The sequence below is a fragment of the Lissotriton helveticus genome, chromosome 2_1, assembly GCF_964261635.1.
Source record: "Lissotriton helveticus chromosome 2_1, aLisHel1.1, whole genome shotgun sequence".
NCBI classification, from domain to species: Eukaryota; Metazoa; Chordata; class Amphibia; order Caudata; family Salamandridae; genus Lissotriton; species Lissotriton helveticus.
Genome location: NC_136059.1, coordinates 5157178 through 5172750, shown reverse-complemented (window position 1 = coordinate 5172750; position 15573 = coordinate 5157178). Strand labels below are relative to the sequence as shown.

General features: G+C 56.1%; 1 protein-coding gene across 2 annotated transcripts in view; it reads left to right on the top strand.

Annotated features, from left to right (window-relative positions):
- LOC144817657 (uncharacterized) overlaps positions 1 to 15573 on the top strand; it is a 208894-nt gene that overhangs the window by 90462 nt on the left and 102859 nt on the right. For both annotated transcript variants that reach the window (XM_078674385.1, XM_078674386.1), the window contains exon 2: positions 2822 to 2917. In XM_078674385.1, coding sequence (XP_078530511.1) covers positions 2822 to 2917 — 96 coding nt within the window. The remainder of the gene's footprint in view (positions 1 to 2821; positions 2918 to 15573) is intronic.

Below are 15573 nucleotides of genomic sequence, written 5' to 3'. Positions count from 1 at the left end.
GTGTCTCCCCGGCCCCGTTCCCGCCCCCCTACCGTCTTAATAATATTAATGTGAATAACGTGATTTACATACTGCGCTACAAAGCACTTCTACAGTTTCCAAGCACTGTACGTAGTTACACATTTAATAATACTTTAAATCCACAATATTAGTAGGCACCCTTTGAAACTTTGGAAGCGCTCGAAGGTAGACAGGGGACAGCCCGTTTCCGTAATTGCAAGTTGAAGGAAGTTTAGATGTTTTTTTTATATATTGACGAAATCCGGGTAAGCTCTTTCACTATATATCACGCGTTTCATGTAATAACACACACACCACGTTTGACAACACGTCTAGGTAAACACTCAGAAGTTGTATTTTTGTTGTTGTTTTGGTGCCTTCACCAGCAAGAGTACTTTCTTTTGTTCACGTTGCGCTGTTTTCTAGTAGAGTGTGCCAGGCTCCGGGTGGCACAGAGCCTGCCAGCGTTGGAGTCCTGGGTCTAGAACGTGCCCCGTAAAGCGCTGCCCACCTTAAAGAGTGTGACTGCCCTTGCGCTACATACCGCGTTTAAGAATGTTGTAACCGTGTGTGCCCCTCTTGCATACGCCATATTTAACTATTTGTGGCCAGGTACACAACTCTCACACTCCTCTTCTGGAGTTCTCTAAATATGTTACTCTCCTCATAGGCAGTGTCTGGCCGTGGGCGCCGCCAGGGTGCGCAACTCTGGAAGTTATCTGGTGTGCACTGGGGGAGGGGTGTTTAGTGTGCACTGGTGGAGTGCACCGTCCTCAAATTGTGGCGGAGTGCGAGCGTGTCTGTCTAACAGTGCCCTCCTCGGGGTGTGATAGACTGTACTGAGAGGGTATAGTGAGAGGCCGTACTGAAAGGGTGTACTGAGGAGAGGGTGTACTGAGAGGACGTTCTGAGAGGGTTTACTGAGAGGTTGTGAGAGGTTGTAGTGAGAGGGTGTACTGAGGGTGTAGTAAGAGGCCCTACTGAGAAGGCGTCCTGGGTGTGTGTACTGAGAGGACGCACTGAGAGTGTGTACTGAGAGGGTGTACCCACTTCCGGTTCTGGACTCCTCTGGAAGAGGGCTCTACTTTCCTGGTCTTCTGGTGTGTGCTGCGACAGGCTGTGCTCTCTCCTCAGAACATTCTAGATCATTCTGGAAGGTTTATCCTGCTTGTTTGTTCTGGGTGTGTATGCGGGGCATTCCACTGTAGTAGAGCCGTAAGGTGTGCTGGAAGTAGGGTCTGCCCAGGGGCAGCAGTGCCTTGAAACGCTACTTGTGTGTTGAGGTGCTGTGTTTATGGTATGTGTTGGTTTATGGGACTTTTGCTGCTGGAATTTACTTGGTCATAAGAGATCTCATGTGCATTTCGACTCGTAGGATTGGCCAACGCTTTTTTAAAATAATTTTTTTGTCATCATATATAATTAAATATGCTTTAAATTCAATGCCAATGCTTGTAGTTTGTAAAATGTGCTGTTGGGGGTTCTGCGTGTAGGATCGCATGCTGGCTGCAAAGGCAAAACCGTTGCATTGTAAATGCTTGTTATTAATGTTCTTAAGTTATTTATGGCATTTAAATTGAAGGATGCAAGCTGGCTCCTGTTTTACCATTAGATGGCAGCAGACCAGCTATATCCTGCCAGAGGAATGGCCTGAAGAAGGCCTTGGAGGTTTCGCAGATGTCCTCTCCTCTGTCTGGATTGTTCTGTATCTGAAAAGTTCCTCATATTTACACTTACGGGGGACTTTTAGGAGTAATTTGGATTGTAGAGGTCGGGTAGGTTCTACATAACCTCTGTGGCCCTTCCCCTAAGCATGCTTCTGAAGCTTATTTTGCACCCTAGGTAAATCAATTGTTCCCACAACTGATATTTTACTCTTTCCTGTCAAAGAATCAGATGTAATGTTGCCCATGAGGCATGGGTGTAAGCTGTCGGAGCCGCTGCATACAGGGTGTCGGATAAGTCTAATGGACATAAATTAATTTTACAAATGAGAGAAGGACATATGTTTAGGGATTGCCCCTCCAAAGACGGGGGTGGGGTTGGATATGGAACGGGCAGGTAGTCCGCTCTGGGAAGATGGTATGGGAGTTCCTCTGACCCACATTTCTTTTTAGGTCCAGTCTGGGCAGCGTATGCGCTGCTCCGCGAGGTATACTGTATTCGAGTGAGTAGTGACTTGAAGCTCCGCCCACACCCCTCTCATATTATTCATTGGCTTGTGTCATTGCCCTTCGTAAATGCTGGCTTCTGGTTCGTACATAGGCTTGTTAGTCCCTCATTAGTACCGCCTTGTCGTCATTTGTAACCTCCCATGAGGACTGGCCCTTTTACCTAAATTGTTACATGGTGTGTCTTATTTAGTCTGAAAACACTCATTTCTTTAACGAGTTTCACCTGCTGCAGCTACGACTTGATTTCCTGCAACATTCAGCGCGCCATGCACGCGTTCCCTTTCCAAGCAGCGCGGGACAATGGCGGCCGCTTCTTTGAAGTGCAACAGGTCTTGCATTTACATGAGTTTGAACTATTGGCATTATAAATGACAACGCCTTTATTTATGTGCTAATTATCGAACCAGAAAAATAAAAGCAATTGTCATTTACAATGCCAATAGCTTAAACTCTTGCAAATGTGAGACCTATTGCATTGCATATGCTTGTTTTTTAAGAATCCTTTAATACTACCCTGGTTAGGCACATGACATGCAAAAAGATGTGTGCGCCCGTGGCAGAAAAACCACCAGACAGAACCTGTTACAAGTTGTAGGAAAAAAGGAGCGTTTGTGCAAAATGTAACTTGTTCATCTTTTTGGCATTAGGAAGTGTGAAGTCTGAAACCATGATGAAGCTTGAAGGGGCTGAGCTGCCTTCAGGAGACAGCGAGGATTCCCAGGAGAGAGGGAGCTCCAGACTGGGTAAGTAAAGTCCATTTCCAGCAGAAGGTGCCAGTTTGTTCCCCTAACACTGCCCATTCTTACGCTTTCTGTCGAGCCTTGTGCTCTCTCTCATGGCTTACGCTCGCTCTGTTTAGACTTGTACCCTCTCAGCCCAGCCTTGCGCTCTCTCAGCCCAGCCCTGCGCTCTCTCAGCCCAGCCTTGCGCTCTCTCTGTCCAGCCTTGCGCTCTCTCAGCCCAGCCTTGTGCTCTCTCAGCCCAGCCTTGCGCTCTCTCAGCCCAGCCTTGCGCTCTCTCAGCCCAGCCTTGCGCTCTCTCAGCCCAGCCTTGGGCTCTCTCAGCCCAGCCTTGTACCCTCTCAGCCCAGCCCTGCGCTCTCTCAGCCCAGCCTTGCGCTCTCTCAGCCCAGCCTTGCGCTCTCTCAGCCCAGCCTTGCGCTCTCTCAGCCCAGCCTTGCGCTCTCTCAGCCCAGCCTTGGGCTCTCTCAGCCCAACCATACGCTCTCTCTCCGTCCAGCCTTGCGCTCTCTCTGTCCAGCCTTGCGCTCTCTCAGCCCAGCCCTGTGCTCTCTGTCCAGCCTTGCACTCTCTGTCCAGCCTGCGCTCTCTCAGCCCAGCCTTGCGCTCTCTCAGCCCAGCCTTGCGCTCTCTCAGCCCAGCCTTGCGCTCTCTCAGCCCAGCCTTGCGCTCTCTCAGCCCAGCCTTGCGCTCTCTCTGTCCAGCCTTGCGCTCTCTCTGCCCAGCCTTGTGCTCTCTCAGCCCAGCCTTGCGCTCTCTCAGCCCAGCCTTGCGCTCTCTCAGCCCAGCCCTGCGCTCTCTCAGCCCAGCCTTGCGCTCTCTCAGCCCAGCCTTGCGCTCTCTCAGCCCTGCCTTGAGCTCTCTCAGCCCTGCCTTGCGCTCTCTCAGCCCAGCCTTGCGCTCTCTCAGCCCAGCCCTGCGCTCTCTCAGCCCAGCCTTGCGCTCTCTCAGCCCAGCCCTGCGCTCTCTCAGCCCAGCCTTGCGCTCTCTCAGCCCAGCCTTGCGCTCTCTCAGCCCAGCCTTGCGCTCTCTCAGCCCAGCCTTACGCTCTCTCAGCCCAGCCTTGCGCTCTCTCAACCCAGCCTTGCGCTCTCTCAGCCCAGCCTTGCGCTCTCTCAGCCCACCCTTGCGCTCTCTGTCCAGCCTGCGCTCTCTCAGCCCAGCCTTGCGCTCTCTCAGCCCAGCCTTGCGCTCTCTCAGCCCAGCCTTGCGCTCTCTCAGCCCAGCCTTGAGCTCTCTCAGCCCTGCCTTGCGCTGTCTCAGCCCAGCCTTGCGCTCTCTCAGCCCAGCCTTGCGCTCTCTCAGTCCAGCCTTGAGCTCTCTCAGCCCAGCCTTGTGCTCTCTCAGCCTAGCCTTGCGCTCTCTCAGTCCAGCCTTGCGCTCTCTCAGCCCAGCCTTGCGCTCTCTCAGCCCAGCCTTGCGCTCTCTCAGCCCAGCCTTGCGCTCTCTCAGGCTTGCACTCTCTCAGCCCAGCCTTGCGCTCTCTCAGCCAAGCCTTGCGCTCTCTCAGCCCAGCCTTGCGCTCTCTCAGACCAGCCTTGTGCTCTCTCAGCCCAGCCTTGTGCTCTCTCAGCCCAGCCTTGTACCCTCTCAGCCCAGCCCTGCGCTCTCTCAGCCCAGCCTTGCGCTCTCTCAGCCCAGCCTTGTGCTCTCTCAGCCCAGCCTTGCGCTCTCTCAGCCCAGCCTTGTGCTCTCTTAGCCCAGCCTTGCGCTCTCTTAGCCCAGCCTTACGCTCTCTCAGCCCAGCCTTGCGCTCTCTCAGACCAGCCTTGTGCTCTCTCAGCCCAGCCTTGTGCTCTCTCAGCCCAGCCTTGTACCCTCTCAGCCCAGCCCTGCGCTCTCTCAGCCCAGCCTTGTGCTCTCTCAGCCCAGCCTTGCGCTCTCTCAGCCCAGCCTTACGCTCTCTCAGCCCAGCCCTGCGCTCTCTCAGCCCAGCCTTACGCTCTCTCAGCCCAGCCTTGCGCTCTCTCAGCCCAGCCTTGCGCTCTCTCAGCCCAGCCTTGCGCTCTCTCAGCCCAGCCTTGTGCTCTCTCAGCCCAGCCTTGCGCTCTCTCAGCCCAGCCTTGCGCTCTCTGTCCAGCCTGCGCTCTCTCAGGCTTGCGCTCTCTCAGCCCAGCCCTGCGCTCTCTGTCCAGCCCTGTGCTCTCTGTCCTGCCTGCGCTCTCTCAGGCTTGCACTCTCTCAGACCAGCCGTGAGCTGTCTAAGACGAGCATTGCGCTTTCTCAGTCCAACTTTATGCTCTCTCAGTCCAACTTTACGCTCTCTCAGTCCAACTTTACGCTCTCTCAGTCCAACTTTACGCTCTCTCAGTCCAACTTTACGCTCTCTCAGTCCAACTTTACGCTCTCTCAGTCCAACTTTACGCTCTCTCAGTCCAACTTTACGCTCTCTCAGTCCAACCTTGCGCTCCCTCAGCCCAGCCTTGCGCTCTCTCAGCCCAGCCTTACGCTCTCTCAGCCCAGCCTTGCGCTCCCTCAGCCCAGACCTTTTCTCTCTGTTCAGCCTACGCTCTCTCAGGCTTGCACTCTCTCAGCTCAGCCTTGAGCTCAGCCTTGTGCTCCCTCAGCTTTGCTTTGCGCTCTCTCAGCCCAGCCTTGTGCTCTCTCAGCCCAGCCTTGCGCTCTCTCAGTCCAACCTTACGCTCTCTCAGACCAGCCCTGCGCTCTCTCAGACCAGCCCTGCGCTCTCTCAGCCCAGCCTTACGCTCTCTCAGCCCAGCCCTGCGCTCTCTCAGCCCAGCCTTACGCTCTCTCAGTCCAACCTTACGCTCTCTCAGTCCAACCTTACGCTCTCTCAGTCCAACCTTACGCTCTCTCCGTCCAGCCTTTTCCTAGTGAGATGTTCACCAGAGTTTGGATTTTTTGTGTTTGTAACAGGGTAGTACTGTCTATAACACACCGATCCTAGTTGTAATACGGCAATCCTTTCTGAATTACTAGAAACCTCCCCGTATTACGGCAGCCCTGCCTGAATTAAGTTAATTCTTCTGGTACTACAGCAATCCAAGCTGCATCCAGTATTAGGGCAATCCTGCCTAAAATGTGGTAACATTGCCTGTGTTGCGTTACTAGTTTGTTGGATTTCCTTTAATTCTATTCTGGATGGTTGTGGGCCATGGACCGGGCAAGGACTCCGCAACAGAACCATGTGTGTATTCATGGGAAGCCACATGAAAGTATGGAGAGCGCAGTATACAGCTGCATATTGAGGGTGCTCTGAAGGCCGGTGTTGGCTGGAGGCAGGGGGTTGGCTGGAGGCAGCTGGTTGGCTGGAGGCGGGGGTTTGCTGGAGGCAGGCGGTTGGCTGGAGGCAGGGGGTTGGCTGGAGGCAGGGGGTTGGCTGGAGGCAGGGGGTTGGCTGGAGGCAGGGGGTTGGCTGGAGGCGCGGGTTGGCTGGAGGCGGGGGTTGGCTGGAGGCACGGGGTCGGCTGGATGCAGGGGGTTGGCTGGAGGCAGGGGGGGTTGGCTGGAGGCAGGGGGTTGGCTGGAGGCAGGGGGTTGGCTGGAGGCAGGGGGTTGTTTGGTGGCGGGGGTTGGCTGGAGGCAGGGGGTTGTTTGGTGGCGGGGGTTGGCTGGAGGCAGGGGGTTGGCTGGAGGCAGGGGGTTGTTTGGTGGCGGGGGTTGGCTGGAGGCAGGGGGTTGGCTGGAGGCAGCGGGTTGGCTGGAGGCAGGGGGTTGGCTGGAGGCAGGGGGTTGTTTGGTGGCGGGGGTTGGCTGGGGGCAGGGGGTTGGCTGGAGGCAGCGGGTTGGCTGGAGGCAGGGGGTTGGCTGGAGGCAGGGGGTTGGCTGGAGGCAGGGGGTTGGCTGGAGGCAGGGGGTTGGCTGGAGGCAGGGGGTTGGCTGGAGGCAGGGGGTTGTTTGGTGGCGGGGGTTGGCTGGAGGCAGGGGGTTGGCTGGAGGCAGCGGGTTGGCTGGAGGCAGGGGGTTGGCTGGAGGCAGGGGGTTGGCTGGAGGCAGGGGGTTGGCTGGAGGCAGGGGGTTGGCTGGAGGCAGGGGGTTGGCTGGAGGCGGGGGTTTGCTGGAGGCAGGCGGTTGGCTGGAGGCAGGGGGTTGGCTGGAGGCAGGGGGTTGGCTGGAGGCAGGGGGGGTTGGCTGGAGGCAGGGGGGTTGGCTGGAGGCAGGGGGTTGGCTGGAGGCAGGGGGTTGGCTGGAGGCAGGGGGTTGGCTGGAGGCAGGGGGTTGTTTGGTGGCGGGGGTTGGCTGGAGGCAGGGGGTTGGCTGGAGGCAGGGGGTTGGCTGGAGGCATGGGGTTGGCTGGAGGCACGGGGTTGGCTGGAGGCAAGGGGTTGGCTGGAGGCGGGGGTTGGCTGGAGGCGGGGGTTGGCTGGAGGCAGGGGGTTGGCTGGAGGCAGGCGGTTTGCTGGAGGCAGGCGGTTTGCTGGAGGCAGGCGGTTGGCTGGAGGCAGGGGGTTGGCTGGAGGCAGGGGGTTGTTTGGTGGCGGGGGTTGGCTGGAGGCAGGGGGTTGGCTGGAGGCAGGCGGTTTGCTGGAGGCAGGGGGTTGGCTGGAGGCAGCGGGTTGTTTGGTGGCGGGGGTTGGCTGGAGGCAGGGGGTTGGCTGGAGGCAGGGGGTTGGCTGGAGGCAGGGGGTTGGCTGGAGGCAGGGGGTTGGCTGCTGGAGGCAGGGGGTTGGCTGCTGGAGGCAGGGGGTTGGCTGGAGGCAGGGGGTTGGCTGCTGGAGGCAGGGGGTTGGCTGGAGGCAGGGGGTTGTTTGGTGGCGGGGGTTGGCTGGAGGCAGGGGGTTGTTTGGTGGCGGGGGTTGGCTGGAGGCAGGGGGTTGTTTGGTGGCGGGGGTTGGCTGGAGGCAGGGGGTTGCCTGGAGGCAGGGGGTTGGCTGGAGGCAGGGGGTTGGCTGGAGGCAGGCGGTTGGCTGGAGGCAGGGGGTTGGCTGCTGGAGGCAGGGGGTTGGCTGCTGGAGGCAGGGGGTTGGCTGCTGGAGGCAGGGGGTTGGCTGCTGGAGGCAGGGGGTTGGCTGCTGGAGGCAGGGGGTTGGCTGCTGGAGGCAGGGGTTGGCTGGAGGCAGGGGGTTGACTGGAGGCAGGGAGTTGGCTGGAGGCAGGGGGTTGGCTGGAGGCAGGGGGTTGGCTGGAGGCAGGGGGTTGGCTGAAAGCAGGGGGTCGGCTGGAGGCGGGGGTCGGCTGGAGGCGGGGGTCGGCTGGAGGCGGGGGTCGGCTGGAGGCGGGGGTCGGCTGTAGGCAGGGGTCGGCTGGAGGCGGGGGTCGGCTGGAGTTAGGGGTCGGCTGGAGTTAGGGGTCGGCCGGAGCTAGGGGTCGGCCGGAGCTAGGGGTCGGCCGGAGCTAGGGGTCGGCCGGAGGCAGGTGTCGGCCGGAGGCAGGTGTCGGCCGGAGGCAGGTGTCGGCCGGAGGCAGGTGTCGGCTGGAGGCAGGTGTCGGCCGGAGGCAGGTGTCGGCCCGGAGGCAGGGGTTGGCCAGAGGTATCTTACCGTGGATATGTTCAAGTACTTGCACTTGTAACCAACAAACAAATGGTAAGGAGAGGGATGCTAGCAAATAGTCTAACCACTTGCAATCGCTTGGTGTAGCATTCCAACCCATCATTCTTTAGCCACCAAGCCACCTCAGATTAGTCCCAGCCTTATGCAAATCAGTCTTGACTCTGCTCCAATAGGAAGAGTCCAGTCTGAGCTGCCAGGCCAGGTCATCTCTGAACAGAAGCGCAAGCATCCTCGAACCGGTTTTGCCCTGAGTGTGGCTTTTCATTCGGGTGTAACTTGGTTCCAGGGAATCAATCAATGAATCAATCAATGAAACAGGATTTATAGAGCGTGTCTAATCACCTGCAAGGGTCTCCAGTGGCACAATGAACAGGGGCCCCACGTCTGGGCGTACCTTAGGCCCGTTACAGCACTATATCAAACATGCAAGAGGTGATGGGAGGATACTTGCAATATTTCTAACCACTGGTGTAGCATTCTAGCCAATCGTTCTTTTAGCCACTACGCCACCTCAGATTAGACCCAGCTATGTTATGTTATGTTAATTGGGCTCTTCTATAGCGCAACGGCTACTCGCAATGGAGTGTCCCGGCGCTTTGGCGAAGAGGGCCTTTATTGGAAAAGAAACATAACTGAGAATAAGAGACATCACAATTCCTAAATAAAAAGCCATGTTTTTAATGTTTTTCTAAAAGACAACAGACTAGGGGCCTGTCTAAGAGCAATCGGAAGTTCATTCCAAGCACGTGGGGCCAGGTAATGAAACGAGCGCCCCCCTTGTCTAGCTCGTTTGATGGATGGAACGAGCATTTTGGACAAGGAGGCGGAGCGAAGAGCTCTGCTCGGTTGGTACAATGCAAGGCGCTTTCTGATATACCTAGGGCCTAAATCATGGAGGGCCTTGTAGGTTAGCGTCAAGCTTTTAAACAGCACCCTTTTGGCTATAGGAAGCCAATGCAATTCCTTCAGCAGATTTGAAGCGCTAGCTCGTCTAGGAAGACCATAAATAGCCCGCGCAGCTGAATTTTGCACAACCTGGAGTCTCCTTACAAGATATTTAGGAAGACCTAAATAAAGGGCATTAGCATAGTCCAGGCGCGACCCTACCAATGCCTGGACAATAACCCTTCGATGATTCACAGAAATCAAAGGGAGAAATTTTCTGAGCATTCGCAGGATACCAAAGCACTTTCCTGCAAGACAGGCTATTTGAGGTCCAAACGTCAGCTCATTGTCAACAATAATACCAAGATTTTTAGCCTTGGTACTAGCATTGGCAGGAGGAAAGAGATCCTGAGGCCACCAACTTTTCCAGTTTGGTTCAGAGACACACCCGAAAAAAAGCAGCTCCGATTTGTCGGAGTTGCATTTCAGGCCGTGTCTCTTGAACCAATCAAAGACTGCTTCTAAGCAGCCTCTGATACGGGTCCCATCAAACACCTCGTTCTTATTCTGAGTGAACAAGAGCTGGGTGTCATCAGCGTAAGACACGATCTGGGCGCCAAACAACTCCGCAACCTCTGCAAGGGGGGCCATAAAGATGTTAAAAAGCAGGGGACTAAGAATAGACCCCTGAGGGACCCCCACTTCCAGGGCTGACATAGCCGCGGAGTGAGGTGGCGCCCAGATCGTTTGTCGACGGTTGGCTAGAAATGATTTGAGCCATTTCCACACCGTCCCCCTAAGACCACAATCCCAGAGTCGAATTAGGAGAGTGTCATGGGGAACGGTGTCGAACGCCGCCGACAAGTCTAGCATAACCAACATGGCCTTTCCTCCCGAGTCTAAAACCTCTCTAATGGCGGTGGTGACTTCCAGTAATGCGGTCTCTGTGCTATAATTCGCACGAAACCCAGATTGAGTACTGTGCAACAAGTTGTTAGTCTTGATGAAATCGGAGATGGATCGGTGCACATGTCTTTCCGCCACCTTTGCCAGAGCGGGGAGGAGAGAAATAGGCCTATAGTTGGCATGTATGATGGGATCCAAAGTTGGTTTTTTGATTAAAGGAATAATACATGCACTCTTCCAAGCCTGTGGAACAATGCCAGAAGACAATGAGGAATTTAGAATGGAATTAATAGGACTATTTAGCACCGAGGCTATTTTATTAAGACACGAGACCGGGCAAGGATCCAGAGGGGAGCCCGATTTCAAGCCTGTCAAATGATCTAATGAAGCAGCAAGGCTTAACTGCGGGAATTCCCAGAAAGTGGGATTTACGGAAGAAATAGCATCAGGATCAACAGCCCGAGGCTGATTGGAATGAGTGGCAAGGTCGGCTTGAATGGTGCTTATTTTCTCAACAAAATAATGTGCCAGTTCATTCAGCCAGGATTCTGAATGACAGTGCACAGAAGTGGCTAAGGATGGAGAAGTGAAGTCTCTAACAATTTTAAAAATCTCCTTACAGGAATTATCCGATTCGTCTATCCGACGTTCAAAATAGGATTTTTTTTCACTCCAAATCATCCTATGATAGGATTTGGTCAAATCTTTAAATTTTTCTCTCTCGCGAGGGTTATAGTCTTTCCTCCAAGTTCTTTCTGCTCTCTTGCAATTTTGACGTACTTCTCTAAGCTTAGATGAAAACCAAGGAGCAGAAGAACGTTTCATTCCAGGTTTGACAACTTTCTCAGGCACGAGATCCGCCAATATGGCTGTGAGCCACTCCGTATAAAGGGGTAGGTCAATTTCCACATCACCGGACAAAGTGCAAGGTGAGCGAGCCAAAACCTGGATCAACCTATCACTAGATAACAGATGGAAAGGCCTAAACAAACGTTTGGCAGAGCTAACAGAGTTCAATCTGGAAGAAGAGACACTTGAAAGACTAAAAGTAATTAGAGAATGGTCCGACCATAGCACAGGTTGAGGAACAAGTGCATTGATCGGAACAGTAGAAAATACTTGATCCAAAATATGACCCTTATTATGTGTGGGATCATGAATGAAAGGAGTGAGTCCTAATGTTGCCGTGACCTCCATAAGTTTCGTCGTATCGGGGTTTGCAGCCTCGTCCATATATGCAAATCAGTCTTGACCCTGCTCCAGTAGAAACAGTGCAGCCGGGACTGCCAAGCCAGGTCCTCCCTCAACCAGAACGCAGGCAACCCAGGACCAGTTTCTCCCGGATTGGTGCTCTTCAGTTGGGTGTAGCTTGGTTCTCGTGGCACAGTGAGCACAGGGTCGGAAACATAGTGAGCGGCGGGATAGTTAACAGGATTTAGAGATACGGCAGATAACGCAAAAGAGACTCGAGCGCCCAATCTGAGACAAGAGGGCAAGGTTATCTAAGACATACTATTGTGATTACATCTAATTGGCATAGATTGAAGACTGAAATTCTTTTGAAGACGGAAATACTATAATACAGCACCATTGTCACTACAACTCTAAATTATTTGCATGTGTTTGTAGTTTAGGTCACCCCCGCGCCGCACGGCCACCAGCTGCTGCGTGCGCTTCTCACCTGCCTGCCTCATCTGCCCCGGCCGCCGCCGTGTGACCACGCCCCCTACCACTGAGCGGCGTGGTCTCGCTGTGCTCGCCTGACCTGCCGCCGTTTTTTGCTGTGTCCCCCTCTGCTTAAGAGCCTTGGCTCATTTGTATTGCTTTGCTTTGTGAAATTGTAGAATTGTTTATTGTTTAACTGTTTCTGTCGCCTGATTCTCGCTCCCCTCCCACCCGCTCCCCGCTTCCCGTCACCGCCGCTAACCACGCCCCCTTTCTTTCTGTACCCTCCCCGCTCCCGCCTCCCAGCTGCTCCGCCCTCCCTCGCACTTCGCCATATATGGCGACCGTGCGAACGCGCAGCGGGCGCGCCGACTGTGCGCCGAAGGCGCGCCAAAGGTAAGCCCGTCTGCGCCTGTCCGCGCCTGGACCGCGCCCAGTGCCAGGACCCCTGGCCCCCACCGACGGAAGACGACCCGACTGTCCTACGACGCCGCAACACTCATCGCACTCAACTCTGGCGGGACCCACGGATGCTACCGAGCCACCCCGAAGCACACCCACGGACCCTTCAGCTGCCGCGCCTGCAAGTTCACCTGCATTCGGACCTGCCTCGCACCAGCACCCGCCAAGCCGAACACCAGCAGCAACCACCTCAAGTGCATCCTGCTCAACACCCGCTCCGTCCACAGACACGCCATCGAACTCTGGAAGCTCCTCGACACCACAGCTCCTGACGTTGCCTTCTTCACGGAAACATGGATGAACGACTCCTCAGCACCCGACATCGCCATTGCCATCCCGGACGGATACAAGATCACCCGCAGAGACCGCATCAAACAGACGGGAGGAGGCATCGCCATCGTCCACAGGAACACCATCCACGTCACGACCAACACCGACGACACCCTGACAACCGCCGAACACCTGCACTTCCAGATCCGGACCAACCCGAACACCACCCTCCGAGGCACCCTGATCTACCGACCCCCGGGACCACGCACTCAATTCAGCGAGGACATCGCCGACTTCGTCAGCCCGCATGCCCTCCCCTCCGCTGACTACATCCTCCTGGGGGACCTCAACTTCCACCTGGAGAACAACAACGACCGAAACACCATCACCCTGCTCGACAACCTCGCCAACGTCGGACTCAAGCAGCTGGTGTCCACCCCCACCCACCTCGCCGGACACACACTCGACGCCGTCTTCTCATCCAGCAAAGACATCGCCTTCAGCCACGCCACTGGACTCCACTGGACGGACCACAGCTGCGTCCACTTCACCTTCAAAAAAACGACGATCCACCACCACCAGCAACCGGTTGCTCGAAGGAGCTGGAACAAGATCACAGCCGACCAACTCGCCGCCTCCCTGAGCCTGCACCCTCCCGCCAGCTCAGCGAACCCCAGCCAGGCCGCCGACAACCTCACGAAGTGGATCAGCAGCTGCGCGGACGAACTCGCCCCACTTGGGCCCCCGCCCAGCAGACCCGGCAGCAAGAAGGCCCCATGGTTCACCGACGAACTCAAGAGCTCCAAGAAGAACTGCCGAGCCCTCGAGAAAGCCTGGAGAAGAGAACCAACACCGGACAACATGACCACCCTCAAGCTTGCCACCCGGAAACACCACCAACTGATCCGCGCCACCAAGAAAACTGCATTCAAGGACCGGCTGGACAACAGCGCACACAATTGCAAGGAACTCTTCAACATCGTGAAAGAGCTCTCCAACCCCAACGCCGGAAACAACGACATCACCCCATCGCAAGACCTCTGCAACTCCCTCGCCTCCTACTTCCACAACAAGATCGCGGACATACACAACAGCTTCAGCGCCCAACGGACACTCGCCACGACCGAACCACCGCCCCCCACCACCACCATCCGCGCCTGGACTCCGATCAGCACCGAAGACACCGTCCGCATGATGAACTCCATCCACTCCGGATCTCCAACCGAACCCTGCCCTCACCACGTCTTCAACAAGGCCAACGCTGTCATCGCACCCCACCTGCGGGACATCATCAACACCTCCTTCGACACCGCCACCTTCCCAGAGAGCTGGAAGCACGCAGAACTAAGCGCCCTGCTAAAGAAACCTACAGCGGACCCCACCGAACTCAAGAATTACCGCCCCATCTCGCTCCTCCCGTTCCCAGCCAAAGTCATCGAGAAGACCGTCAACAAGCAACTGGCAGCCTTCCTCGAGACGACTGGATCCCTCGACCCATCTCAGTCAGGCTTCCGGGCCAACCACAGCACCGAGACCGCCCTCATCGCTGCCACCGACGACATCCGAGCCCTGATGGACAACGGAGAAACAGCGGCCCTCATCCTCCTAGACCTCTCCGCGGCATTCGACTCTGTCTGCCACCGCACCCTAGTGCAGCGCCTCAACAACGTCGGAATCCAGGAGAAGGCTCTGGAATGGATCGTCTCCTTCCTCAACGGAAGAACACAGAGAGTCCGCCTACCACCTTACAAGTCAGAGGCCACCGAAGTCATCTGCGGCGTCCCTCAAGGATCATCACTGAGCCCCACCCTGTTCAACGTCTACATGAGCCCCCTCGCGGCCATCGCACGCCAACACAACCTCAACATCATCTCCTACGCTGACGACACCCAGTTGATCCTCTCCCTGAGCAACGACCCCACCGCCGCCAGAGCCAACCTTCACGAAGGGATGAAAGACGTAGCCGAGTGGATGACGACCAGCCGCCTGAAACTGAACTCAGACAAGTCGGAAGTCCTCATCCTGGGATTCTCACCCTCCGCCTGGGACGACTCCTGGTGGCCCCCCGCCCTAGGCAACGCACCCAAACCGACAGACCACGCACGCAACCTGGGCTTCATCTTGGACTCCTCCCTCACCATGACCAGACAAGTCAACGCCGTCTCCTCGTCATGCTTCAACATCCTGCGCATGCTACGGAAGATCTTCCGGTGGATCCCCACCGAGACCAGGAAGACGGTCACCCAGGCCCTCGTCACCAGCCGACTGGACTACGGCAACGCCCTCTACGCCGGAACCACCGCGAAGCTCCAGAATGTAAATGTAAATGTAAATGTAAATGTAAATGTAAATGTAGTATACTTGTAAAGCGCACAGCTGCCCCAGCAACGGGGCTTCCCGGCGCTGTATAACTCTGGGGAACCCGTCCTGGCTTTCCCTGTGGGATGGTCCCTGCTGGGAGTCCCCAAGGTGGAGCCAGGCATCCCCGGAATTGGTGGGGCCGTTGTGGAGATTAGGCAAGCTAATGCCCAGAGTTGCCGAGTGGAACCCCTGATTAGAGTAAGCACTGAAGCGAGAATTATCAAGTCCGCTGACCACGGTCCACAACCCTGCCGCGTCGGGAATTGAACCCTGGTCCCGGGCTGACTTCTGCTCTCAGACCTGCCGCCTCTAACCAGTGAGCCACACTACTCCACTCCAGAAGAGACTCCAGCGGATCCAGAACGCCTCAGCCAGACTCATCCTCGACATCCCACGACACAGCCACATCTCCGGACATCTGAGAGACCTGCATTGGCTCCCCGTCAACAAAAGAATCACCTTCCGTCTCCTCACCCACGCACACAAAGCCCTACACGATCAAGGCCCGAGCTACCTCAACAACCGCGTCAACTTCTACGCTCCCAAACGCCATCTCCGATCAGCCAGCCACGCCCTCGCCGCCGTCCCCCGCATCCGAAGAACGACAACAGGAGGAAGATCCTTCTCCTACCTGGCCGCCAAGACCTGGAACTACCT